This window comes from Balaenoptera acutorostrata, chromosome 18, assembly GCF_949987535.1.
Source record: "Balaenoptera acutorostrata chromosome 18, mBalAcu1.1, whole genome shotgun sequence".
Taxonomy (NCBI): domain Eukaryota; kingdom Metazoa; phylum Chordata; class Mammalia; order Artiodactyla; family Balaenopteridae; genus Balaenoptera; species Balaenoptera acutorostrata.
The window spans coordinates 64,555,012-64,582,373 of NC_080081.1; the positions used below are offsets into that span (position 1 = coordinate 64,555,012).

At 34.4% G+C, this 27,362-nt stretch overlaps 1 protein-coding gene across 4 annotated transcripts in view; it reads right to left on the reverse strand.

Annotated features, from left to right (window-relative positions):
• Nucleotides 1–27,362, reverse strand: part of INTS6 (integrator complex subunit 6) — a 107,184-nt gene that overhangs the window by 72,539 nt on the left and 7,283 nt on the right. For 2 of the 4 annotated variants that reach the window (XR_009005867.1, XM_057532620.1), the window contains exon 4: nucleotides 10,619–10,708. The exons of 1 other annotated variant lie outside the window; for it this stretch is intronic. Coding sequence is in view for 1 of the 3 variants with exons in the window: in XM_057532620.1 (XP_057388603.1) it covers nucleotides 10,619–10,708 (90 nt within the window). In the remaining 2 variants the exon portion in view is untranslated. Of the gene's footprint in view, nucleotides 1–1,030; nucleotides 1,171–10,618; nucleotides 10,709–27,362 lie in introns of those variants that run through there. One more of the 4 variants, XM_057532622.1, reaches the window with a different exon arrangement.

Sequence of the window (27,362 nt, forward strand, 5' to 3'; positions counted from 1 at the left end):
GAAAAGCCTAAAATATTTACTACCTGGCCTTTAAAAAGAGTTTGTCAACCCGAAATACATCATGATGCGTGGCGGGGGGAAATATCAGAACTCCCTTTATATAAGTTTTTTCATCTCATCTTTTAAAATTCTTACTTTTGTATATGTTTTCTAATATTAATACATCGTGATATATATAATTTCTAAATGTAAAAATGTACACACATACATTGGGGATTGTGCATGCCCATATTATTTTTTTACTAATATAAGTGACTCAATAAAAAAATTTTTTTTAAACAAAAACCTAGTAAGTCTTATTAAGACAGACAAGTTTTAGAGTTTATTGAAAATTCAGCAATCAAGATTATTACATGAACAATTAGGTTCTGTAAGTACTTCAAAGGACAAGAGAAAGAGGCCTAGAATTAAATATTTTCCAAAACAAAATGCTCAAAACATCTCTAAAGAATCTTTTATGGGGTTAAAAATGTTACTCAAATGATGCAGGTAGTACTAATTCTTCAAGTTGAATGCAACCAAATATGTGTTACATAAATCCAAACTGCTTCAAAAGTGGCTGTTTTTTAAAAATATCAGGGTAACAGACAAATCAAATGCCAATTTGCCCTTCCAAGCCCTGAAGCCCAATTGCCTGATATATAATCAATATATGATAAACACATAAACTAAGAGAATACTTCACTACATTTTTTTTTAATCCATGGGTATTTAACATAATGCAATTTTGTAACTAAAGTGTTCCTTAGTTGTGATAGTAGGCTGTTTCCATTTAAGACAACAGATACTAACCTAAGGTTCTGAAGGGCCCAGGAAATACCAAATTCCTCCCTTTATAGATCTTAAGGTTAGGAAGGTGGTTTCTAATAAGTCAAAAGTTGAGGTCTGATCACCATCCTCAACAAATTTATAAACTAAATTTACCAACTGAACCTGGATTTGTCAGGTTAGGGTTGTCACTCTGTGTTGAATCATATTCTCCAACAAATATTAACAGCCCCCAGAGAGAACTACACTCTACTCTGCTCACCTTTAAGGCTCTTTCTGAGGCCTTCCGAGATGACTAGCATCAGACTTTTGAGGAAGGCTAGCCATTAGACAAGGCTTTTCCCCACGATCTGACTGCTTGAAGTGACATCCAGGATCAGGTCGATCCTGTATCCAGGAATCATGACCCTCCCTGAGGCACCAGTCATCATGAGACAGTCAGTGCACTTTGGCACTTCTTGAAAACCACTGGACTGCTCCTTTAGCTGAAAGGAAAAAAAACATCAAAACCACAACAAACAAAACAAAGGGGAAAAATCAGTAATTCAACCTGAAAAGACAGAGCGTGGGGAAAAATATACCAAAACAGCCTTGTCTAGATCAAAGTGTAGCCTTGCCTTGATGTAAAGATCATAGTTTCAGTATCGTTCCAGTCAATGCACGTTTATTCCTAATACGCAAACCTAAAAAATTGTAAATCTACTGCATTACATCTGAAAAGAACAATTCAAAGTGGAAGTTATATAAAATAGCTATTTATGGAACACAGCTAAATAATATAATGAAGGTATTTATAAAAGACTAACACCCTCAGGCTTAGGTGAGTGTGCCCCATCAGGAGACCAAGTACTCAGCTTTTTCATGCTCTCAAATTGTAATCTGACTTAGAGAGGCATGAAATACACCTAACAGACTGACTTGAACTGAGTTTAATTGGCAGAAACTGCCAATGCAGTCAAAGCCAATCTTAAATTACATACTGTTGAACAGAAAAGGAATTACGCTTCCATCCTCTTTAAATGACTTGACACTACTACAAGGTATACCTGACACAATGCTCTTGTCCTAGCATTCTATCAATGTTCATGCTTGTTTAAAATAAGCACTTGAAGATGTTTACATTATGGCCTTAAATAAAACAACTTAAAGATCTGATAAATAAATAATAAGATGATGATTATTTATTTAATCTTCAAAATAAAAATTCTATCAGAACCCAGAGATAAAATTCTGCTTATTTCTGTTTTTAAATACAAAATACTTTTCCTAAGACATAATGTTAAAAGGCAAGAAAAAGTCTTTAAGTTTACTGTTTAAAAAGTTGGCTCATAACTCCTTCAATACATTTGTACCCTAAAGTTAATGATACTTGATCAATTATTTTATATTCTTTTCTACTACTTATCCAATAACCCCATCTCAGTCACCACTGCCAATAATATCCACACATAGATTCCCAAGTTGAAAACCTCAAAATACTACTAAAACCGTGGGTTTTGTTTTGTTTTTACTTGTCTGAGAATATGATTAAAGCTAGAGACCTCTGTCCCCCAGAAAACTGTGCATATATATCTAGACAATGTCTGGATAAGATTTCAGGGAATTTACAGAACCCTCTGAAGCCCAAGCAGGGACCCTGGGTTCAGAACCCTGTCAGACACTTTGCTTTTTTCTTCTCCCTTACCGTCCTTGAGGACCTGCCTAGCACACCTATGAAAACCTATGAATCTCTCAGACTTCTGCCTCCCTGTTTGGCGCTGGCTTAGTTTTAGCACACCCCATGTTTTTCCTGGGTTGTTGCATGTAGTCTGCTAATTCTTCCCAGTTTACCATCCTTCAAATCTATCTTCTTTCACGTTCTAGCAAAGTACACTTACTAAAATGCAAATCTGATCGTGTGACTCATCTGCTTAATATCTTCAATACCTCCTCTGCAAATGTTAACAGAATGATGTCCAGTCTCCTTAGGACGGTTTCATCTGGCCTCTACCTACACTTCAAGCATCCACTTCTCCTACCTACACTGACCATATCCCACTCATAGAATTTATAGCTTCCCAATATACTGTTCTCATGCCTTCATACTTTTATATATACACTGTTCCCTCTTCCTGCAATGTCATGGCTCAATTCCTTACTCATTCCTCAAAACTTAGCTTCTCTCTTTATTTCTGCCATGAGATTTATCTTAGAGTGTTAAAAATGCTTATTTACTTTCCTATCTTGAAAGATAATATGTTTTCTAGGGGGCAAAAGCCTTGCTTAATTCCATCTTTGTGTCCCCAGTACCTAGAATACAGCAGCACTAAATACAAATGTATGGTGTGCCACTCTTCTTGTACACAACCAAAGTCACTATGCAGCACAAGAAAAATCATTGCTGCATTAATCTAAAATATACTTTAAGCATTCAAAATTGGAACAATTCATTATGGAAGGGTATTTTAGCAGCAACTCTCTAGAAAGCAAAAATTAAGTGTAACTATCACCAATTCTATGTATATATAAACTTTAAAAAAAATAATGCTAGTTATGAACATCCAAATCAGGAATTAAAGCGTAGTAAGGTTAAGAGAAAACGATGTAGTCCTTTCGATAAAAACTCCTAAGACAGATATAGCAAGCACATGATATATACTATGAATTAATTACTCCCCCTTTTTTACCCTCTTCTCCTCTACCCTATTCTCATTCTCAGGGTCTAAGAGCCCTCTTCAATACAGCATACCATATGCAGTAACTAAAGACTGACTGCAGTTGGTACAGAAGTTAATATTTGAGGGCTATCCAATAAGTGATTCTAAGTCATATCAAACACAATAAAAAAAATATTCACAGAAGACCTATTCCATATCCTTTGGACACCCAATTCCCAAGTTTAACAATTCTAAAGGTCAAGAATTAATTTTTACCTTAAACAAAACATATTGCTGGCCATGTACCTCAAAAACAGTTTTATCTTGTTTTGTTAAAGTTGTTTATTTTCACATGTATTTTTTGTAGTTTTAAAATATATATATTTGTAGTTATGTTCTAAAACTATGGTTTCTAGCCCTGACTGTGCATCAGAATCAACTTTGACACATCCAAAAATACAGATTCCCAGGTCCCTGCCCAGATCAATGGAAGCAAAATTTCCAGAATTAGAGCTGAGGCATGTATATTTTATAAAACACTTAGGTGATTTTGATGCAGCCATTTGAAAACAACTTTTCTAAATATCAGTAGTTTATATATGTAAGAGCTAGAATCAGAAGAATAATAGAAACATCTCTAAATGAAATTTTTCTTACATGTGTAGCATCTCTTATTGCTTATTGGTTCTGACAGGCTAATAAATGCTTCACCCTCTGAAATAAAAACTATTTTGATATATCTTAACACAGAATTCTAGATAATAGATGAGTAACTGTAGCCATACAGCTTCACTAAAGAATGATCAGTCAGTATTTCCTTTTAATTATTGTATTATAGTGTCTGTCTAGAGGCAATCCTTAAGAGTTTTTCTTTGCACATGACCTTGAAAAAAGGTTCTTTCAAAAAGAGTATTGCAAGTGTGAATTGCTGAAAATTCACTACAGGTATTAAATTGAAGTATATCATCAACTTCTTTTAATTATGCATTTTTATTATAATTACATACTTTCAAATAATAATAATTGTAGATATTATACATTTCTATAGCACACCAGAAGTAAGGGGTTGAGAGAACACAGTCAAAAATATGGGTAAAAAAGAAAATGCAAATGATCTATATCCAACAAATTCTTAGTAAATGTTCTTGGAAAGTTAATTGATAGAGACTAACATATTTATATAGTAATGTTACACATATGTTTAGAACATTTGAATCACAAATCAGTAAGACAGGAGCTAATCTTGATAATGAAAACTCAGAAACGAATTTACACACAGATCTGTTTAATACAGTCTATCATACTACAATGACGTCCCTCAAGATTCCTTAGAAGCCTTTTTGAAAAAGAAAAAAATAAAGAGAAAATTCCTCCAAATTCTAAGTGTACTGGGAAACAACAGCAATTTTAAATATGTGTTTAAAAATCTTTGTAGACACAATTAAAATAGTTTTGACAGCTTAAGGCACATATTTTTGGTGACTTTAGTGAAATACAAATATTTTATGGTGGGGGGAGATGGGGTTTCTGAATTATTTCAGATAGTAGAAACAGATTTAAAAATTCTGGATTGTCTTTTAATCAGTATATATCGTGAAGAGTTAAATACAAACTGTAATTATAGATCCTAGTTATAGATTATCCTTACAAGAGATAAAACCATTAAACATTGCCCAGAATGATCCAGAAAAATCACTAATACCAGTCCACATCTCAAAGACTGATGGGACTTCTGCATCAACTTTTGAGAACTGACAAGTTGAAAGATAAGACCCCAAACTATAGCCACTTGAACACACAGTCACACAGTTGAGGTTACTCAGACATTTCTCTTTCTACAAACATGTGCACTTTCTGAACATCTTCCAAGCAGTTATGAAAGTAGCTGTCCTAGTTTGTCTTAAAAAGCTGGGAAAACTCATAAGGCAAAATTTTTAATGCCAAAAGCCAACAGGTTTTTTTGACTGCAAATATCTTCTCTAAAATGTTAGCCTCCAGGGCAATCATAACTGATAAAGAGATGCAGAAAAAATCTTCAGCAAATCTCAATATTTGAAAGATAACACTACTATTAGCACTTTCAAGGAAGAGAAAACTAACTGCTACATGATCCTGGAATGTCATTCATCACCAAGAAGGTACTGGCAGGATTTCTTCTGACTACTTTATTGAGCAATATAGTTAGACATGTGTTCCTGGAATCATAGCACAGAATAGTTTTCCACTGCAAAAGAGTACTAGAGAAGATCTTTGCAAGCAATAAAAACCAGAAAAAAAATTTTTTTCAATAACTCTAATTAAAATTTGGTGATTCTACCAAAACATTTGATACATTAGTAACATAACATGATAAATGGTATTATGAGTATATGACCACAAGTATGTTTATCAACACCAAAGATGAAAAAAAAAAAACCACCAAAGATGACTATTATGGCAATAAGAAATATAGATTTCTCGTGTATCAGAATTCAAAGTCCCATCTAACTCAAAGCTCATAAGTGAAAATACGGTAAACAACCAGTTTTACCAAATAGCTACATTTAAAAAGAAAAAAAAGTCAAAAAACACACACGTACTCTTCCATCACAAGCAGTCATCAAAAGTCCTACAGAGTTATCCAGAAAACACTACACTAAAACACACTCATGAACAATTCCGACAATGGCCTGGACTTGTATTAAACAAGGCCAAAAGAGATCATTAAAATCATAAATTAAGGTAAAATGATGTCATACAGCTCAGGATTTTTGTCCATAATACACACAGTGTCTCTTGTAATTCCTAACACACTGCTAAATGATGAACCGTCACAGAGGAAGTGGTATCCCCCCATTATTTTGGCAAACAAGTTACAAGTAATTAGGCCATTCCGACCTGCACAAATTGAGCCCGGTCAGGAGGCACTATGGCACCAAGGTTTTCCATTAACTATTCTCTACACTCAAAACAACTTTGTACCAGGCTTCTCTACCACTTTCACAGATTTAATCTATGAGCCACATCCTATACCAAATCATCCACAAGATCCTTGCACTTAATCAAAATTAAAATGACTATAAAAATTCACATTACACAGGATTTGACGTATGTACAAGATAGGTAATATTAACCCTCCCCTCCCTCTTTAGCGCTCCCATACACCTAGTAGGCATCTCTAGTTTATCATTCATAAAACCACTTCATAGGCAATCCTCCCCCATAAGACTGTGAACTTAAGAACCAGAAATCCACCCTATTCATCTTTGTTATCTTCACTGACTAGAAATGCCCAGGTCATAATAGTCATTCAAGGGACACTGAGTGAATAAGAACATAATACCTACGTCACAAATGTATAGAAAACGGAAGCAGACAAACAGGAAATCAGGTAAATAGAACGTAAATCTCCAGAACATACAATAATAGAATCAAACAGAAAGACTGTAGATAGCATCAGGGAAAAAGCACTGGGTCTTGAGGGGCTAGGATGTCTTTAGAATTTAGATCAATTCTAATCCAGAATTTGGCAATAATAAATGTTATAACCTTCAGCAAATCACTTTGCCTCCCTGGATCTCAATTTCCTCATTTGTAAAATAAAAAGTAATACTAGATGAGCTCCATGTTTCCTTATATGCCATAAGGATGATTTCAAAGCAGCAGGAACACTTATGCCTGAAAAATAGCACTGGCAGAACAGATAAAATACACTATGTGAGATAATATAACTCGTAAGCAAAGGGTATTGTATGGGTGGGACGCAAAACTCCATAAACAGTAACAGGTCACATTAATAGCAGTCACAGGTAATCAAGAATTATACACATACCTAATGTGGAAATCATCAACACAATCACTCATTCAATAAATCTTTAAAAAGAATCAAGTTTTGCCAAAGGCAAACATTAAGAGAACGGAAGAGAAAGAGGCAAAGGGAACATTCTGCTTGTTATCTCCTAGTAGAAATTACAACAATATCGATCACATGAACCACACACACGCATACACACACATACACACACACAAACACAAAAGCAAACCAAAAAGCATCTTTATGCTTCTTATAAATTGATAATTCTCCTCAAAATGAATAACATAATTTAATTACTTGGACCAGAAGAGACCAGCATTCCAGCAATCCCACTACTGGGCATATACCCAGAGAAAACCATAATTCAAAAAGACACATGCACCCCAATGTTCACTGCAGCACTATTTACAATAGCCAGGTCATGGAAGCAACCTAAATGCCCATTGACAGACAAATGGATAAAGAAGATGTGGTACATATATACAATGGAGTATTACTCAGCCATAAAAAGGAACGAAATTGGGTCATTTTTAGAGACGTGTATGGACCTAGAGACTGTCATACAGAGTGAAGTCAGAAAGAGAAAAACAAATACCGTATATTAACACATATATGTGGAATCTAGAAAAATGTTACAGATGAACTGGTTTGCAAGGCAGAAATTGAGACACAGACGTAGAGAACAAACATATGGACACCAAGGGGGGAAAGTGGCGGGGAGCGGGGGCGCGGATGGTGGTGGATGAATTGGGAGATTAGGATTGACATACATACATATATATATATATATATATATATATATATATATATATACACACTAATATGTATAAAATAGGTAATAAGAACCTGCTATATAAAAAAATAAATAAAATAAAATTTTTAAAAAATTAAGCTTCCACAATATACACATATAGGGTACATCCTCTGGCCCAAAAAATGAGTCTTGTTGGAACATTAAGAACCAAACATGCCGATGATCGAAGAAACTCCTAAACTTGAAACCCAACACAACTCAGAGACCTATGTTCCAACCGCATATCCAAAATAAACCTTTGCCTTATAACAAATGACTCTTCCACCTCAGATAAGAAGTAGCAGTGATCAATTTTGATCTTGATGACTACCAGACTCAATACAACAATATTTATAATCAATATTTTTAAAATATAAGCTCTGTTCTCAGAACTATGCTAAATATTGTAGAAGATATAAGAGAACTAAAAGGTAAGCTCCTGGCCCACAGGAAAATCTTCCCCACTTTACTAGCAAGGAGTTTTAGGTTATTATAAACACATAGGTCTATTTCTCCAATATCTTTCCCAAGGACCTAGGAAGAAAGGTGAGCAATTCCAACATCCATGTATATTTCAAGATATTTTTTAAAGCTAGAGGAGGTCCTATGAAACAAATATTACAAACAAACCAGATCCAGATATATGGGAACAAAATATACTGTACCCCAAAGGGCATTTCTACAAAGGTGGTAAGACCAGAGCACCTTGAATGGATAATCTCACATGTAGGAATATAAATATAAATATAAATGTAAATATAAATATAAATGAGAAATACCGTTGTACTCATCATAACTACAAAACAAAATCATTAGTATTTCTGACCTGATTATTGATATCTCAATCCTTCTCTCAGTCAAATTTTTTAAAAGGAAGGTAAAGTGGGAAAAATCAATTTGAGAGCTTCAAATTTAAAGTTAAACAACATATTGATTGTTCATGTATATAATCAATGTCTATCTGTTCCTGATAGTGGCAAGATATAATTGGCTATACACATCAACTAAGTTTAAGAAAGCCCCAAAATCCATTAAGTTCAGCTATGGAGTGTTCCAAGGCTACTAATTATGTATAGACTATAAATTATTTAATTATGAATTTTAATCTACCTAAATTTTTCAACTGTTTCTCTATGAATTATATCCTAAACTCCCTTCAACATCAACTGCTCAAACAAAATAATTCTGGCTCTCTTCCCCTCAAGTCAAGATCAGGCAATAACAATTCTTTACTAGTTCCAATGCTTCATGATAGAACAATACAGTTGTTCTTTTCGTTACAGCCTACCAAGCACTTTCATATACATTATTTCATTTCAGTCTTCCAACAACCCTATGAGGTAAGGCAAGAATTATCACTTTTATTTCACGAACAAGGATAGAAATTTAGGGAAGCTAGGTAACTGATACAAACTTCACTGCTAGAAAGTAGTTGAACAATGACTAGAAACCACGTGTCCTGACTCCATGTCCAATCTGCATTCCGCAATGTCACACAAACGAAAGTATTTCTAAAAATTACTGAACTTAAAGACTACACTCTTCCTACTTAATCAAACCGTGTGTAAATACAGTGAGAATTAAAATTAAGATTCTAAATCAAATGCAAGCAGTAAAGAGAGTAGCCTAAACCATCTCCTTTCTACATCAACCTATTTTAATAAACGACATGTTCAAAAGCAATGTTCAGGGACTTCCCTGGTGGTCCAGTGGTAAAGAATCTGCCTTGCAATGCAGGGGACACGGGTTCAATCCTTGGTCAGGGAACTAAGATCCCACATGCTGAGGGGCAACTAAGCCCATGTGCCACAACTACTGAGCTCGTGCACTTCAACTAGAGCCTGCGAGCCACAAACTACAGAGCCCACGCGCCCTGGAGCCTGTGCACCACAACTAGAGAAGAGAAAACCCACACGCCACAACTCGAGAGAAGCCTGCGCACCACAACAAAGAGCCCACGCACCGCAACGAAAGATCCCGCATGCCTCAACAACAAAAAAAAGAGCAGTTCAAGTATTAAACTAAGAACAGCTTAAAGTTAAAATAAACCTCTGGCACTCACCCTATCACATCACACACAACCAACTCTGCACAATGCATGCTAGTAGAGAATACGTGAGGTTAGCTATAAATTATTTATACGGTATTTGACTTAGAATTAAAATGCCCAAACACCTTCACTTTTCCTAGTTTTAACCTCCTCTTGGCTTTGCTGTACTCTAGTCTAGGAGTCTCCATAGTGCAGTACACGTGACAAACCACTGAAATATGGGAAGAAATTATTAGAATGCTGTCTCCATTTTTTTAGCCTGAAAATAAGAATTCATTTTACTAAATTTACTATATGAACTGACACTGTGACCCTCACATAAACTCAAAAATACCTATATAATTGAGATGGGTGGTAGGCTCCAAAATTTTTCACAGAAGGGATTCCTATTCAAGAAAATGTAGAGGCCACTGCTACAAACAACAGAGAAGGTAAATGAGTTCTAGGAGCCAGATGACTCTAGATTGCATCAAATAAAGAGAGAACCTACTTAAGGTTTCAATATCCTACCATGTACACATAAATAAAGATTTTTCAACTGCATTTGCATAATCCATGCTGATATAAACATAACTTACCTCATCCTGGACTCCACTGGTAGTAGTCAACTTGCTCCCATCAGTAATTGTAATAATTATTGCTGGCTCCAAAAAAAAAGGGTTTCTTCCCTAAAGTCAAAAAACACATTGATCGTATTAAGGTCTAGAGATCAGCTTAATTATTCTATTCTGAGTAAAAAGTTAATTTTCAGAACAGTATATAAATCCCCCTTTCTTGTTTTTAAATTTTATTTATAGCACATACCTTTTGTACATTTTTTTAAAAGGTTTAGAAGGAAATGTAAACTAAACAGAGGTTAACCTTGAAGGGTTAGAATTAGAAAGAGGAAAAAATGGATTTTTCACTTCTTTCTACATTTTTGTATTGTATTAATTTTTACAGTGAGCATCTATATTTATGTAACTAACTAAAAGTATTTAATTTCTTAAAAGGGACCCTACATTTCAATTCTAATGATTTGACATATCTAGATATTACAAATTAAAATAATAGGTAATTTTCTTTAGAAACTTCTTAAAGAGGAAAGCAAAATACTAGGTGATCCTTTACCAAGTAATCTATGCCTATAATCAAAGTATCTAACCAAGTGACTAGGTATGGAAAGGCTCTAAGAGCTGGTTCCAAAGAAACACTAGGCCTACCCTGAGCTTAGCAAAATTTAAGAACAGTCCAATATGAAAAGTTAAAAGTAAGAAGGATGGCTACTTAAAGAAATTGCTTGGTGAGAGGAGTAAAAAAACAACAGCAGCGGAGGCAATGGAACACAGTGGCACAGAGCTCTTAAAATGCTCTATAGTTAAGGTGAAATAACTTCAATAACTTCCATTCAAATCTCTGGCCAAGTCACTCTATGAGTACTATGATCAATTCTAGGTGACACATTTTGGTAGGGACTCAGATAAACATAAGCTTATCTTTTACATATAAATGACTCTCATTTGAGATACTGAAGCAGATTCTGTACAACTCTTTAAGGCAAAACCATGACCAGAGGGTAGAAGTTTCAAGAGGGTAAACCCTAAGCTGGAAATCAAAGGTATCAAATTCTCTGCTACTAATAGTGTTCAAGAAAGGACAGAACAAAGTTGTGTTGGATATGATGTAAAACAGCATACGACAAATGCACACTTTAATGGGCATATGAATCACTTGGTGATCTTAATAAAATGCAGGCTCTGGTTCAATAAGTCTGGGACAAAGACTAAGGTTTCGCATTTCTAACAAGACTGCAGGCTAGGAGACGCTAATGTTCACTGACCATACATAGAATAGCAAGAATGTAGAAGGGTTATATGCATGTAATATCTTATGGTTCTGTAACATTTTCCTTACATTTATATAAGTCTCAATCATTAGCAGATTACAGTACATACTCCGTATTTGTTGAATGAGTTTACCAACACTCTTCACATACGGTAACTGTGATTATAACCTAATCATAAAGTGGGAGCAGGGGGTATCTGGTATATTAAATTTCTTGATCAAGTCAAAAAAGTGTATGTAAGTGGCATATACAGTTTTCAGACTGGTGTCCAAGAAACAATGGTTCCAGGTAGAGAAAACTTCCTCTGGTCATATAAAATTAAAATATGTTGGCTATAACCTTTTAAGCTCTCAAACGCACAGTCGCATTCAAATGTTACTAGAACCTTGTAGGAGAAAGACATGAATTTCCCTTCCCCTCCTCCTCTACAACATTCATGGCAGATGGAACACATTTTGGGAGACATTACATTACACACCATTCACCCCCAACATAAACAATAAATTCTCATAATGCAGATCTTCTCTTTAATCGAGAAACGGCCAATGTTCATATTCCCAACCTCTGAGCTTTGATTGGCTCCCTCAAGAAGAATGCTTTTCCTTTTCCCTGCCCACAACCCATCCAATTCCAAATCATTTTTTAAGGCCCAGTTTAAGTCTTCCTCTTCTGCCTTGAAACCTTCCCTGATTACTCTGGCCTTGAATAATTCAGCCCTTTCCTTCTCCAAATTTTAAGAGTGGTAGTTATCAAACTTAAATTAATAAAAGTATAAATATAACGTTTCCTCAAATAAAATTGGATTTAGAGTGCTTTCATGGAGTACATTTTGAATACCGCTTCCCCACAGCATTTATCCTCTCCTTCTCATATTTTCAATTTAAATATACAACACCTCACACAACAACGTAAATGTAATTAACACTACTGAACTCTACACTTAAAAATGGTTAAGGTGGTAAATTCTGTTATGCGTTTTTACTACACTTCTTAAAAAATACACCATCTTGTACTGTTTGCTATTGTTTCCTGTTTGAATACACTAAAGGCAAGGATCATGTCATAATTCTTCCTCAGCACTGAGCACAAAATATCTAAGCACTGGACAGTTAAATATTCATTGATTCACTGATTATAGCCTAATATAGACCTGCCCAAGTTCACAGAGCCACTCGGAACTACACAAACTTCAACAAGCTTCAAAATATATAGATGTTACTTACCTTTACCTCAATATAAATGGGTGCTTCCCAAACTTAACATATAGCAATTTGCTAGGCTACAAGGGTATACCACCTCCTTCCTACATATGTCCAACCGTCCATTGTCCATTCATTCATGTTTGTCATTCAAACATTTACTGAGTGGCTACCGTACATAGGAATTGTGTTAGATGCATGATACATAATCACTACTCTCACACATCATAAACGTATGTACCTATGTACCTATAATAACTCTCCTCTCCTGGTCTCTACAAATACCATTTTAGCTCAAAAATTGGCAAAGGGAGATAAAGAAAATCAAGACGTCCTAGTATCTTCGAAACTACTATACCTCGCTTTCACCCTTAAGCTAAAACTACTTTGGCTGACATGCAAATCTGTTAATGCCACTAGAGCATGGACTAAATACTTGCAAAAGTGTCTCTGTATCACCTTTACATTTTAACCTAAATCAAAGTCATACTTTCTGATCAAACATTGGACACCCATCTATTCTTATTTCTGTGTAAACACGATCAGAATTATCCGCCGAAAGATTGGTCATATTTATAATTAAACGACAATGGTCTACAATTATTAAGAACTTTACGGATGATGATGTCCACCCAAAAGCCAATACGTACTTTCTAAAGAACCACAATGTCTAAAAGTCAAGTTCAAATGTATTAAAATTTAGCAAAAAGTCTGAGTTATTAAAATTTAAGCTAAATTCAAACACTAAAATCAAAGTTACTTTTTCCTTGACAACAAAGCTTTCAATTGATACTTTACTAGAGTCTTATACACATAATACTCCTCAGAGTCTATGCCTGAAATTACTGTAATAACCAGGTACTTGATAATAACAATAAAGCACTTATATTTATCTCATTTGACCCTAAAAACTTGGTGAGGTAAAATGTTTAGGGAGATTAAACAATATAACCCTAAGTCACACAATTGTAACTGGCAATGCCAGAACATGATTCCAACTCTAAATCGCATGGTCTTTCTACAGCATCTGAAGGTCCTACTGGTAGCAGCTAAATTCTCTTGAATACAATTCTATACCAACCTGGGTTGTGCCACAGTCACACAACAGTGAATGTTATTACAATTAGTTTGGTTTACTATATTCTATCTGCAGTAAAATTAACTACGTACAGTAAGACTATTCCATTACTTGGTTTCCTGTTGCTCTGTGATGTCTTACCTACCAATTTTTCTATATATAAATCAATATACCACCTCCCAGCAAAAACACAGTAAAACAAAATGCTATATAGATAGATAGATATCACTTACTTTTGAAAACTATATAACTTCAATCAACTTTCACTTTACATACAAACAAAAAAATAAATATTAAGTTTTTAATGACTTTAAATTTTGGAAAATACAGGTAAAGATCAAAGGCAGAGAAAAGTAAAGAAAAATATGGCTATCCTCATTTCACCTATCTACTCACTTAACCCTACTGTGCCTAAGAGCCCTTCCTTTCTAAGGTGAAAGAGTTTAGTCAAGAATCACAATAAGAAAAGCAATAGTGTTAGTTATGATAAAAATTAGAATAATGAGGGACTTCCCTGGTGGTCCAGTGGTAAAGAATCCTCCTTACAATGCAGGGAACTCGGGTTCGATCCCTGGTCGGGGAACTAAGATCCCACATGCCACGGGGCAACTAAGCCTGCATACCACAACTACTGAGCTCGTGCGCCTCAACTAGAAAGCCCGCGTCCTGCAAAACTACAGAGCCCACGCGCTCTGGAACCTGTGCGCCACAACAATAGAGCCCATGCACCCTGTAGCCTACACGCCACAACTAGAGAAGAGAAAACCCGCACACCACAAGTAGAGAGAAGTCTGCGCACCGCAACGAAGAGTCTGCGTGCTGCAAGGAAAGATCCCAGGTGCCTCATCGAAGATCCCATGTGCTGCAACTAAGACCCGACGCAGCCAAAACTAAACAAATTTTTTTTTTAATTAGAATAATGATTTAATGAACGTAATTTATACACAAAAGGAGGGTTTTTTTCCTTCAGGGAAAAGTTATCCCAACCTCTATATAAAACTGATTGTCTTAACATTTATCTAAGCGTAAATTTCTAAATCACCTGCAGCAAATGAGCAGACCATATTGCGCCATGAAGCTTCTTAGGCATAGTTTTAGGCTGCTCCTCCTCCGCCTTTGGTAGTACACTTACTCTTGGTAGAAGCGCGTAAGTAACTGGCATCTTTCTCTGACATTCTCTTTTATCCAGCAAACTAAAACACGTTTTTGGTTGTCTGCTAGTATCACAAGATTATTTTTTTTCATGTTTTACAAAAAATAAACATTTCAAAAGTCTAAAGTTATGATTTAATCAGTGTAATATAATGTTTTTAGCTATTCAGGGCCAAGCCTCTGCAGTTTAATAATTCTCAAATCTTTATATTTAAAAGTCACTACTTTCCATTTTTATTCTTAATAAGTATGTTTATGAAGTCACTCAATTTGGGGACAGTTCATATTAGAATTTGCCTCAAAATTCACCTTGGTCATAAAGCTAGACTTTAGCTTAGTTGAGTTGAAAAGAAAAAAAAAAAAAAAAATTTAAGCTCTGCTACAACAAAGGCAGCCAGTAGAGGGACTAAAAGTTTACTTTTGCCATTGGCAAAACTAAACTCAGATGTTTTACTCTCACTGGTTTTTGGCATAAAGAAATCTAGACATGTAACAAAAAATACAGTGCAAAGTATAATACTCTACCTCTAGAGATATTTACTAATGGAAATCTTGTCATTTAGAAAATTTGGTTTTAATATTGGTCAAAAGTCTCAGGTAAAAGAGTTTTGTTAAAGACAAATACAAAAACTTTTACTTCACGTAAGGTCTCTCAATAATTTAACAGTATTCTGATGTTAAACGAATTAAGGCATAAAATCTCCATAAGAAAATTTAAAGAATATAATTAAAGTAAGTAGGTCTTATCCACTAAAACCTATTTCATTTTTGCAAAGAAAATGCTTTTGAAAATGTTAAAACAAGTTATTTAGCAAAAATAGTTTTGAAAACGTAAAATCAAGGCTAATTTACCTTCAAATATAAACTAACCTGGTTCTCAGAATCAGCATTTTTAGTTTTACCCAAGAAATTTAAAACATAGGGTGAAGAGGCACAGGAATTTTACTGTACCCTTAAACAAGTCTTTATTATCTTCTGAAGCGAAAGGAAGGCAGCCCTGAGCATTCAGCAGACCTTTTAGTGGCTACCTCTGCTGCAGGACCAAAGGCCTCGAGTCTTCTTTCCGTGCCACCATGCTCCACCATGATTATCATTGCTTTAAACAAATCCCAGAAAGACAGCCAAGTGCCTGTCTATGCTACACTTTTCCCAGGGCAGGGAAAATGTACACCAAAGATCCACTCTCTGGCTCTCTCCTGTGACAGCAACTTCGGCTAACCCACATCTATTACTGGCTAGCTATTTTACTATGTGCCAGGAAAGCTATGGCCAACAGAAATCACCCAAAAAGATGTTAAGGTGTATAACATTATACGTCTAGGCTAAAAGTATATTACCTAGCAGAAAATCAAAAAGTTCCAGAAATAGCCCGTGCTTTTTTTCAATCTAAAACTTCCTTTTCAAGTAAATTACAGTGACAACAAGCAAAAATGTAAGGAAATGGAAAGGGCAGCCCTGAGAAATAAGTACTACATCACTCAAGGTTCTCATGCATATACTGGACAAGTACCTAGCAGGATTGCTGCTAAAAATTTTGTAAGTTAAGTTCAAGACTAGAGCTTTAGGTTCCCTTTATTTACATCACTGTAGAATCTATATAAATACTGAAAATATGAAAAGAGTCCTGCATTATCTACCTTATTTTTCTCTATTACCATAGATAATAAAGAGGTAACAATATATGTTCTTCTAAAATATGATAAACCACCTCATATTCATTTAGAAACTTTTTCTGACACTTCCCTTTATAATTTGTCAAAAATCAGATTCTATAAAAAATATAAAATACAGAAACATTAATATTAAACGTATTTTTCTACTTTAAGCTTATTTCTAAAAGTATTAGATTGCAATTCACATCCAAAGCCTTATTAGTCATAATACTAATAAACACTTCTACAACTATACAGAATTGAGAAAAGAGGCTTTTAATACATACTTTGCAACACAAGTCAACCAGAATAAATAACATTCTTTAGTTTAATATTACTCAAACTTCAGACATTTGAATACCACAACCAGAATTTTTTCAATATCTACTTATTACCTGCACTAATATTTATATACTCAATATTTTTCTTTAAATCAGTTCCTTTTTTTTATTTTAGCCTCAAACTCTAGCAATAAGACCTATGAAATCATTCTATTCAATAACTCACTGTCATTAATATTGTTTAGCTTTTTTTTTTTAAAGGGTGGGGGGGTTCATTATATTACAGGGATGAATACACAACTGGTTAATTACACGTTCCAAACAAAATATAATCATTATTTAAGTCAGTAAAGGCCCAACAGGCTTACATTAAGATCAATATTCCAAGGCCAGAATTACAAGTTTTATGTTTGTTTTCAAATTCAGCAAGATTACTTTTAGAGTCAAGACCCCAAGTAGTGTGGCATAAATAAGTCTTTTGATGTAAAAACGCAGATATTCATCTTAAGAAATTAGTGCTTTGGGTGGTGGTGTCATGAACTGGGAGATTGGGATTGACATATATACACTAATATGTATAAAATGGATAACTAATAAGAACCTGCTGTATAAAAAAATAAATAAAATAAAATTCAAAAAAAAGAAAAAGTTTTTGCTGAAAAAGCAAAAAAAAAAAAAAGAAATCAGTGCTTTTAAAATAATACCTTCGACTACATACAAAAGATTTCTGAAGGATACACACTATAAACTGATTAATCATGGTTGCCTCTGAAGAACTGAAGTGAGCAACTGTATAACTTTCTCTAATGCTTGAACTTTTTAACCATGTGCATTTATAACATATTCAAAACAAGTACTCTTCAAAATTAAAATGTGCTTAGTATCCAAAAATAAAACTTTAAAAAAAAATCTCCTGGTGTATAGAAACCTAGTACTTAGAATACATTAAAGTATAAACTAAAGAAAAACATGTTAAAATTCCCCATTAAAAGAAATATATTTTTAGTTTCAAGTAATGCCATTATACAATTGTGTACCAGTACAGTTCCTTTATCTATTTAATTCCTTATTTTTAAAAAAACAGCATTAGAAACAGATGGAATAATAAGACTTGAGCAAAAGTAGGAGGGAATCTCATGTATTTATTTTAACATAATGAGTAAGGAGCAATATCCTAGGATTTGATTTAAATAATAAACTAAATACAGCTGATCCTTGAACGCAAGGGGTTGAGGGGCGCTGACCCCTGCACAGTCAAAAATACACATATAACTTAATAGTCGGACCTTCGTATCTGTGATTCCGCAACCTCAGATTCAACCAACCCCAGACTGTGTAGTACTGTAGTATGCAAGAAAAAATTCCACATGTAAGTGTCATTCAAGGGTCAGCTGTAGAAGTAATGTAAAAAGTATTCACTATAAGAACTGAAGAATTACTAGCCTGACTTTGTGAAAAAGATGAATGTTAAACTCAATGACTGATAAGACTAACAATGAGTGCATCAAAGGACAGTAATATAAATTAAATGTATTTAAATATTAAATATTTAAATAATTTCACAGAATTTTGAGTTTTACATCTGAACTGGAGTCTAAAGTTTGGATAAGATTACTCTAACAAATAAATAATTGGTTTTGATATTATTTAATAAATAGTAGCAGGCAAACAGTGTTTATACTGGCATAAAAAGAGTAATGAGGGTATCAGAAATATAATTTTACTTAAGAAATACTAACATTCTGGATAAAGAACCTAATACATCCATTATACTAAATGGATTGCGTGGTGTTAATTTAATTCCAGCAAAGCATATAATAATAAACATGTTAGGGAATTCCCCGGCAGTCCAGTGGTTAGGGCTCTGCGCTCTCACTGCCGAGGGCCCAGGTTTGATCCTTGGTCAGGCAACTAAGATCCCACAAGCTGCGCGACACAGCCAAAAAAATAAAATAATTTAAAAAAGAAAAAAAAACATGTTAGAAACATAACAGAAAAAGTAAAAAAATAAAAGCCAAGATGAAAACACATTTTCAAAGATAGGCAAAGTGATACAGCAATAATGCTGAAAATTAATTTAACCTCAAAAAAAAATCATATAGATCTGCCTATTCTATCAAAAATAATCATCTCCTTGGGTGTTGACTACACCAAACCTACAGATATTACTTTTGCAAAAGTCTGATTAAATCACATCTTTAACCATTATCATTACTTCCTTCTAAACATCCATACTATGAATATGCTCTCAAAAGAATCATTCACACATACCACAGCTATCCTACAAAAAAGATGGAATTCAACCACAGCATTCTACCTAAGTATCTTTAAGACTACAAGTGAAAATGAAGAACTGCCTAATAAATACTGCATATCAGTAAAGTTAGCGATAAAGTATTAAACTTAATAAAGGAAAATAATTCATGATAAGCACTTGGGGAAACTAATAGTCTATTATTTCCCATATGCTACAGCTTAAGGTCAACCTCAAAATAATTTAATTGGATAAATCAAAATGCGAGATTTAGTTTTAAGGGGCCCTGCTTTGTAAAAATATATATATAATATATGGAATTTTCGTTTTCTAGGAAAGAATTTGTGGCAACCCAATTTCAGTAAGTTATTTTAGGAGGAAATATTTAAATTTCTCCAAACCCATTATACAGGTATATGTACTTGACTAGTTTCTAGAAATTCATTCTTGCTAAATTCTGATTCAAACATTTACTGATGCTCATGCTAAGCACCTTCCCAAGTGTTTATAGATATAAATTTTTCAAAATAGATGACACATTTGGGAAACAAAAAACTAACCACATAATATTTGGGTTCTACTGTTAAAAACAAATTTTTACAAGCCTTCCTATCTATACATACAAATCCACCAAGGTTTTAAGTTAGAAATGAACCTCATGAAAAAGCAGATGTCACATGTGGATGGGTGGGCGCCTGCACAGATTGCTACATGTTTTTGATTGATACTATAGCTCACTGAAATGGAGGCTCTAAGAACATGACAAGATACCTCTTTTTTACATTAGGATTTACATTCAATATAATCTTGTTTGGGATTAGACATTATCCCTTCTTGATTAACAATAAAATTTAGATGTAAAGATCTCTTACTCTTTCTACTACTTGATTTAGGCCCAATGTTCTGGATGCAATTACTTGGGTATTCCTTCTAACTTACTGGTTTGAGAAATGGGGTTGACAATTTAAAATGTACAACAAAAATTCAAAATTCTACATTAGTTATTACCTTCCAAAGTACATAAATGATCAGGAACCGTCACAACTCAAGCATTACATCAGAGGCCACAAAAACATTACTTTGCTTATTCCTAATAATCCAAAGTGCTATTATCTGTCATTATCTTAGGGACCCACCAGGCTTTGTAACATCATCCACTGTGGTTTGCAGTCTAACCTTTCACAGAGCACTGCATACTCAATCATCTTCAATTTCTGTGATTAAAAATAATCAATTGCTTTTAATCCTTTCAGAATAGTTGTTTGGATGCTTCCAGTGTCTAAACTCCAGAATAAGCAGAATTTGTTGATGTTTCCTAATATCTAACTAGGTTCACCAGCTTTAAGACAAAGTGAGAGTTTTCCTTTAACATGCCAGCATCTATCCTGTCAATGACTAGTTACAAATTACATTACCTAATAGCTAATGCTACAATTACTTTTTCTCACATACTCAGAACTGTTTTCCTTTCTATAATAAAGTTTTTTAGATGATATAATCCTCCCAAGGACCTTCACATGTTCCCCAGCTTCTCTGAACAAAACTAATAGATGGGGGCTTCCCTGGTGGCGCAGTGGTTGAGAGTCTGCCTGCCAATGCAGGGGACACGGGTTCGAGCCCTGGTCTGGGAGGATCCCACATGCCGCGGAGCAACTGGGCCCGTGAGCCACAATTACTGAGCCTGCGCATCTGGAGCCTGTGCTCCGCGACGAGAGGCCCCCGCTTGCCACAACTAGAGAAAGCCCTCGCACAGAAACGAAGACCCAACACAGCCATAAATAAATAAATAAATAAAAGTAACAAAACAAAACAACACAGCATTCCATTTAAAAAAACAAAACAAAACTAATAGATGGAAAATGTTAAAACGTCATTTCCTTTTAAGGCAAAGATAAAAAAGGCAAGAGTATGTAGGACCTAGAATAAGTTTTGATAAGTCATCACTAGGCTGATAAATTGGTCCTCTGATTACAACTAATCCTCTTAATTATAAGATTTTTAAGTTAAAATGCTTTTGAGGTACAACTATCTCTCAATATACCAATAATCAAATTTCAGATCACATAGGCCCTAAAAGAGAAATATCATCACATAAAATAATCCTTCCTAGGGTCATCCTATTATGTTCTTTTCCCACATAAATCTACATTACAAATAATAAAATGGATCATACCTTTTACATTTGACCTTTCTTCTGCACAATGACATCCTCCACCCCATCCTAATCATCACCAACCTGAACTCTAAAATATACTGTTATAAAGCCCTAAAAATGCGCTGAGATCTAAATTTCCTCAAAGAAGCTTAAAACCTTTCTTGCTTTGAAAATCCAAAACATGTTTGTTTGTTTGCTTGAAGTACTCACTGTTATCAAACCATTTCTGAATAAGAATTAGAGATGTGGGGGAAAAGACTTCTGTAACTCCAAGGGGAGAGTATTTTTGGAGTAATCTACAAAGCTTCAATTCAAAGCCAAAAACCATTATGCTCCCTAAGGCAAGAAATTTTACTTTAGCTGAAACTGCTGGACAGCTAATTCTAGCTTCTTGTGATGTATACATGTTGGGTTATGAAAAAACTTTTGTTGTTTTTTCTCAAAGGTTTCAGATTATAAACCTTTTCCAAGCAGGCACTTAGCTAGATGATTAAAAAATATTATTTTCAATCCTTATAAACTTTTTCAAGATTGGTATTACCACCATTTTGTGGATGAGAAATTTGAGGCTCAGTGAGGTTAAGGGACTTGTCAGTCAATACAACATAAGCTAGTAGCCCCAGAGCCAGGTACAGTCCGTTCTAATGAAGCAGTTCTTTCCCTATCACCACAATTCTTGTTCTTTAAAAAGCTGGATAAAATACTCTACCCACAATTCCCATTTTTAAAATTCAAATAAAAGGAAATTCACAAAAATGGTAATACGTGTATTACAATAACAAATTATATCATATATCACTCAATCTTTACCACAATCCTGCAAGATAGATTATTTCATTCTATTTTTTCCTAATGGGGAAACTGAGGCTGAGAGAGTACATGACTTGCCAGGAACCCATGGGTGGACTAGGAATTCACAGAGCCAAACAGATTTTTCTGAATCTTAGCAACAATGCTTAGAGATTTTCAAAAGTATCTTACGTCAAAGGAAACTAATTGATAGTTAACTAATTACAAAGATGTCCAGGTAAAAACTTATAATTACAGCAGTAATACTGGCACACTACATGGGAAAAGTCAACTAATTAACTGACTAGGTTAATAATCCTGTATTAACTACATCAGAAACTTTAAATAAACTATGAATACGAAATCAAACAGTATATATATATATATATATATATATATATATATATATATATATATATATATATATATATATATATATACATATATATACACATATTAGCATCCAGGCCTTAAATTAAGAACGGTATAAAATCCTGGCAACTATCCCCCACGTTCACATTCTTTTTTTTTTTTTTTCAAGGAGTTGGGAGGGAGGAGGGAGTGGGAAGAAAATCCAACTGAATGTAATAAACAGTATGTTAACAGGTGTTACAAGAAAAGCTAAGTGTAACAAAACGACAAAATGAAAGGACTGCTTTTCACAGAGGAACTGAAAGGAGGCACATTTCATGGACAGCTACTGATACACCCCCACCCAGAGGGACTCAGACCTACTGGCTATACCTTCCAATAAAATTTGCTCTTAAATAAAATACAAATTACTAATAAAATCTGCATGACTGTTTCATAACCAATTGCTCTCTTTTGAAATATTTCATAATGTGAGGAAATTCAGCATTTTAACTTTTCTAGGCCTTACCTTTCTACATTTATACAAAGAGGAAGATGGAGTCTAACATCACTTTCAATTATAAAGCCCTGGGAAACAATAACCATAATAATATTTACAGAAAGTCTACTGAAAAGTTCTGTCAGTAGATGCAAAAAGTTCAATTTTTTTTTCCAAGAGTCTATTTAAAAATTCACTAAGTTTCATAATTAGAATATGTGTATTTAAGGTATATCTCAACAGAAAAGGTTGGGGGGAAAGAAGAGGGATCAGGGAATAAAGACAAACAAAAACAAAACCCAAAAGACTCAGTACTTTATGGTTTGGGACCATGCTTAAATTAAACAGATTAATAATAGGGCTAAATGAAAATTAAGTTTGTATAAAGAAATTACTTATTTAAAATGAAAGAAAACAGGGAATTCCCTGGCAGTTCAGTGGTTAGGACTCTGCGCTTTCACTGCCAAGGACCTGGGTTCAATATCTGGTCGGGGAACTAAGATCCCGCAAGCCGAGTGCCCCGGTCAAAAAAACAAAAACAAAATAAGAATTAAAAAAAAAAAAAAAATTAAATGAAAGAAAACAGGGCTGGTATACGTGAGCATTGACCAACCAAAGAAAAGAAACCCACCAAGATGATTTTACTTATAAGAGTATAAATTTGAGTGAAGGATTATGATGACTAAAAATAACTTTAAATATTTAGGAAGATTTCAAGTTATAAAATATTATATGATCTCCTTGGAGAAACCCGTAACACAAACATGGCTAAACAATACTTTTAGCTAATTCTGACCATAAATGACCTTAAATCAATTGAAAATAACTGAATAAGTGAAATTCTTTCATTCAAATATTTGTTCCTGGCTTTTTAATTTTCAGCTGTACAGTTTAATACATAATTATTGACATTCTTCTGCATAAAGGGAAAATAAAAATTTCTTTGAAGAAATGGAACATATTATTTACCTTTTGTACTTCTGATTTATTTTCAATAATTTCTAATCAAGAATGCAATTGATGTCTTTAGGATATTCTTTTTCATTCTCTTTTAGAAAAAACACACCAGGGTGGTTTTTTGATCCTTTAGAAAACAGATTTAGAGTATAAAATTATGAAGATAAATTATAGCAAGTATTTTCAAAGAAAATAAAACCTGGGTCTTGAAATTTGTCATTTAAATTACCATCTTTAAAACTAATGTTCACAGATGACACGATACTATACATAGAGAATCCTAAAGATGCTACCAGAAAACTACTAGAGCTAATCAATGAATTTGGTAGAGTAGCAGGATACAAAATTAATGCACAGAAATCTCCTGCATTCCTATACACTAATGATGAAAAATTTGAAAGACAAATTAAGGAAACACTCCCATTTACCACTGCAACAAAAACAATAAAATACCTAGGAATAAACCTACCTAAGGAGACAAAAGACCTCTACGCAGAAAACTATAAGACACTGATGAAAGAAATTAAAGATGATACAAACAGATGGAGAGATATACCATGTTACTGGATTGGAAGAATCAACACTGCGAAAATGACTATACTACCCAAAGCAATCTACAGATTCAATGCAATCCCTATCAACTACCAATGGCATTTTTCACAGAACTAGAACAAAAAATTGTACAATGTGTATGGAAACACAAAAGACCCCGAATAGCCAAAGCAATCTTGAGAAAGAAAAATGGAGCTGGAGGAATCAGACTCCCTGACTTCAGACTATACTACTGGGCTACAGTAATCAAGACAGTATAGTACTGGCACAAAAACAGAAATATAGACCAATGGAACAGGATAGAAAGCCCAGAGATAAATCCACGCACATATGATCACCTTATTTTTGATAAAGGAGGCAAGAATAATACAATGGAGAAAAGACAGCCTCTTCAAAGTGGTGCTGGGAAAACTGGACAGCTACATGTAAAAGAATGAAGTTAGAACACTCCCTAACACCATACACAAAAATAAACTCAAAATGGATTAAAGACCTAAATATAAGGCCGGACACTATAAAACTCTTAGAGGAAAACATAGGCAGAACACTCTATGACACAAATCACAGCAAGATCCTTTTTGACCCACCTCCTAGAGAAAGGGAAATAAAAACAAAAATAAACAAATGGGACCTAGTGAAACTTAAAAGCTTTTGCACAGCAAAGGAAAACATAAACAAGACGAAAAGACAACCCTCAGAATGTGAGAAAATATTTGCAGATGAAGCAACTGACAAAGGATTAATCTCCAAAATTTACAAGCAGCTCATGCAGCTCAATATCAAAAGAAACAAACCCAATACAAAAACAGGCAGAAGACCTAAATAGACATTTCTCCAAAGAAGATATACAGATTGTCAACTAACACAGGAAAGAATGCTCAACATCACTAATCATTAGAGAAATGCAAATCAAAACTACTATAAGGTATCACCTCACACCAGTCAGAATGGCCATCATCAAAAAATCTAGAAACAATAAATGCTGGAGAGGGTGTGAAGAAAAGGGAACCCCCTTGCACTGTTGGTGGGAACATAAATTGATACAGCCACTATGGAGAACAGTGTGGAAGGTTCCTTAAAAAACTAAAAGTAGAACTACCATACAACCCAGCAATCCCACTACTGGCATATACCCTGAGAAAACCATAATTCAAAAAGAGTCATGTACCACAATGTTCACTGCAGTTCTATTTACAATAGCCAGGACATGGAAGCAACCTAAGTGTCCATCAATAGATGAATGGATAAAGAAGATGTGGCACATATATACAATGGAATATTACTCAGCCATAAAAAGAAATGAAACTGAGTTATCTGTAGTGAGGTGGATGGACCTAGAGTCTGTCATACAGAGTGAAGTGAGTCAGAAAGAGAAAAATAAACACCATATGGTAACATATATATGGAATCCAAAAAAAAAAAAGCTTCTGAAGAACCTAGGGGCAGGACATGAATAATAAAGACACAGACGTAAGAGAATGGACTTGAGGACACGGGGAGGGGGAAGGGCAAGCTGGGAAAAAGTGAGAGAGTGGCATGGACATATATACCCTACCAAATGTAAAATAGATAGCTAGTGGGAAGCAGCCGCATAGCACAGGGAGATGAGCTCAGCACTATGTGATCACCTAGAGGGGTGGGATAGGGAGGGTGGGAGGGAGACACAGGAGGGAGGAGATATGGGGATATATGTATACGTATAGCTGATTCACTTTGTTATAAAGCAGAAACTAACACACCATTGTAAAGCAATTATACTCCAATAAAGATGTAAAAATAAATAAATAAATAAATAATAAATTAAATTAATGCTCAATAGGAAATAAATCATAGCCATGTTATACTACTTTGAGCTCAGTCAAACCTTCTTTTTAAAACATCCCTTGATCTACCTAATAGATGTGCTCCTCAAAAGTTCCTTGCATATCAAACTTGTGTAAATCTCATCTTAAACGCACTAGGGGGAGCTCCCTATTTGAAAGAATCCTAAAACATGTGCTTTTGTCTTCTAAGGGTTCCTTTTCTAACTTGTATTCCTATGAAAGAATGACTTTCTGACTTATCTGCTAATTGATATTCATCCAGTTTTCATTTAACATTTTTTTTTTTAAAATACCATCCTTGTACTTTATCCCATGCTTATCAACTGCCATTAAGACAACCTTGATCAAGTTATGTTTACCTTTCACACTGCTTCCCCAGGAAGCAATATAAAGCCCCCCCTGCGAAAAATATACATATACTTAATATGCTACTAACAGATTTCAAAGCATGTAATAAAAATCAGCTTTAAATATCACTAGATTTTTATAACTAATTTCAAATTCAAAGGTGAAAAATAACAGAAAACCAGAGGTGAATCTATGGAGGGGAGAAAAAGTATGCTCTGTGTCTACTGAGCACTTCATAATTTTTAAATTACATTTTAATATACCATCCCATTTCAGACTCTCATCGATTCTATAAGGGTATAAGTGGCTTCATTACTGGCAATTTGGGGAACGAAGAAGCAGAGGCACAGGGCAGTAAAGTGACTGCCCAATGTGTCATAGTAGTTCAATGTCAAGGTCAGAATTGG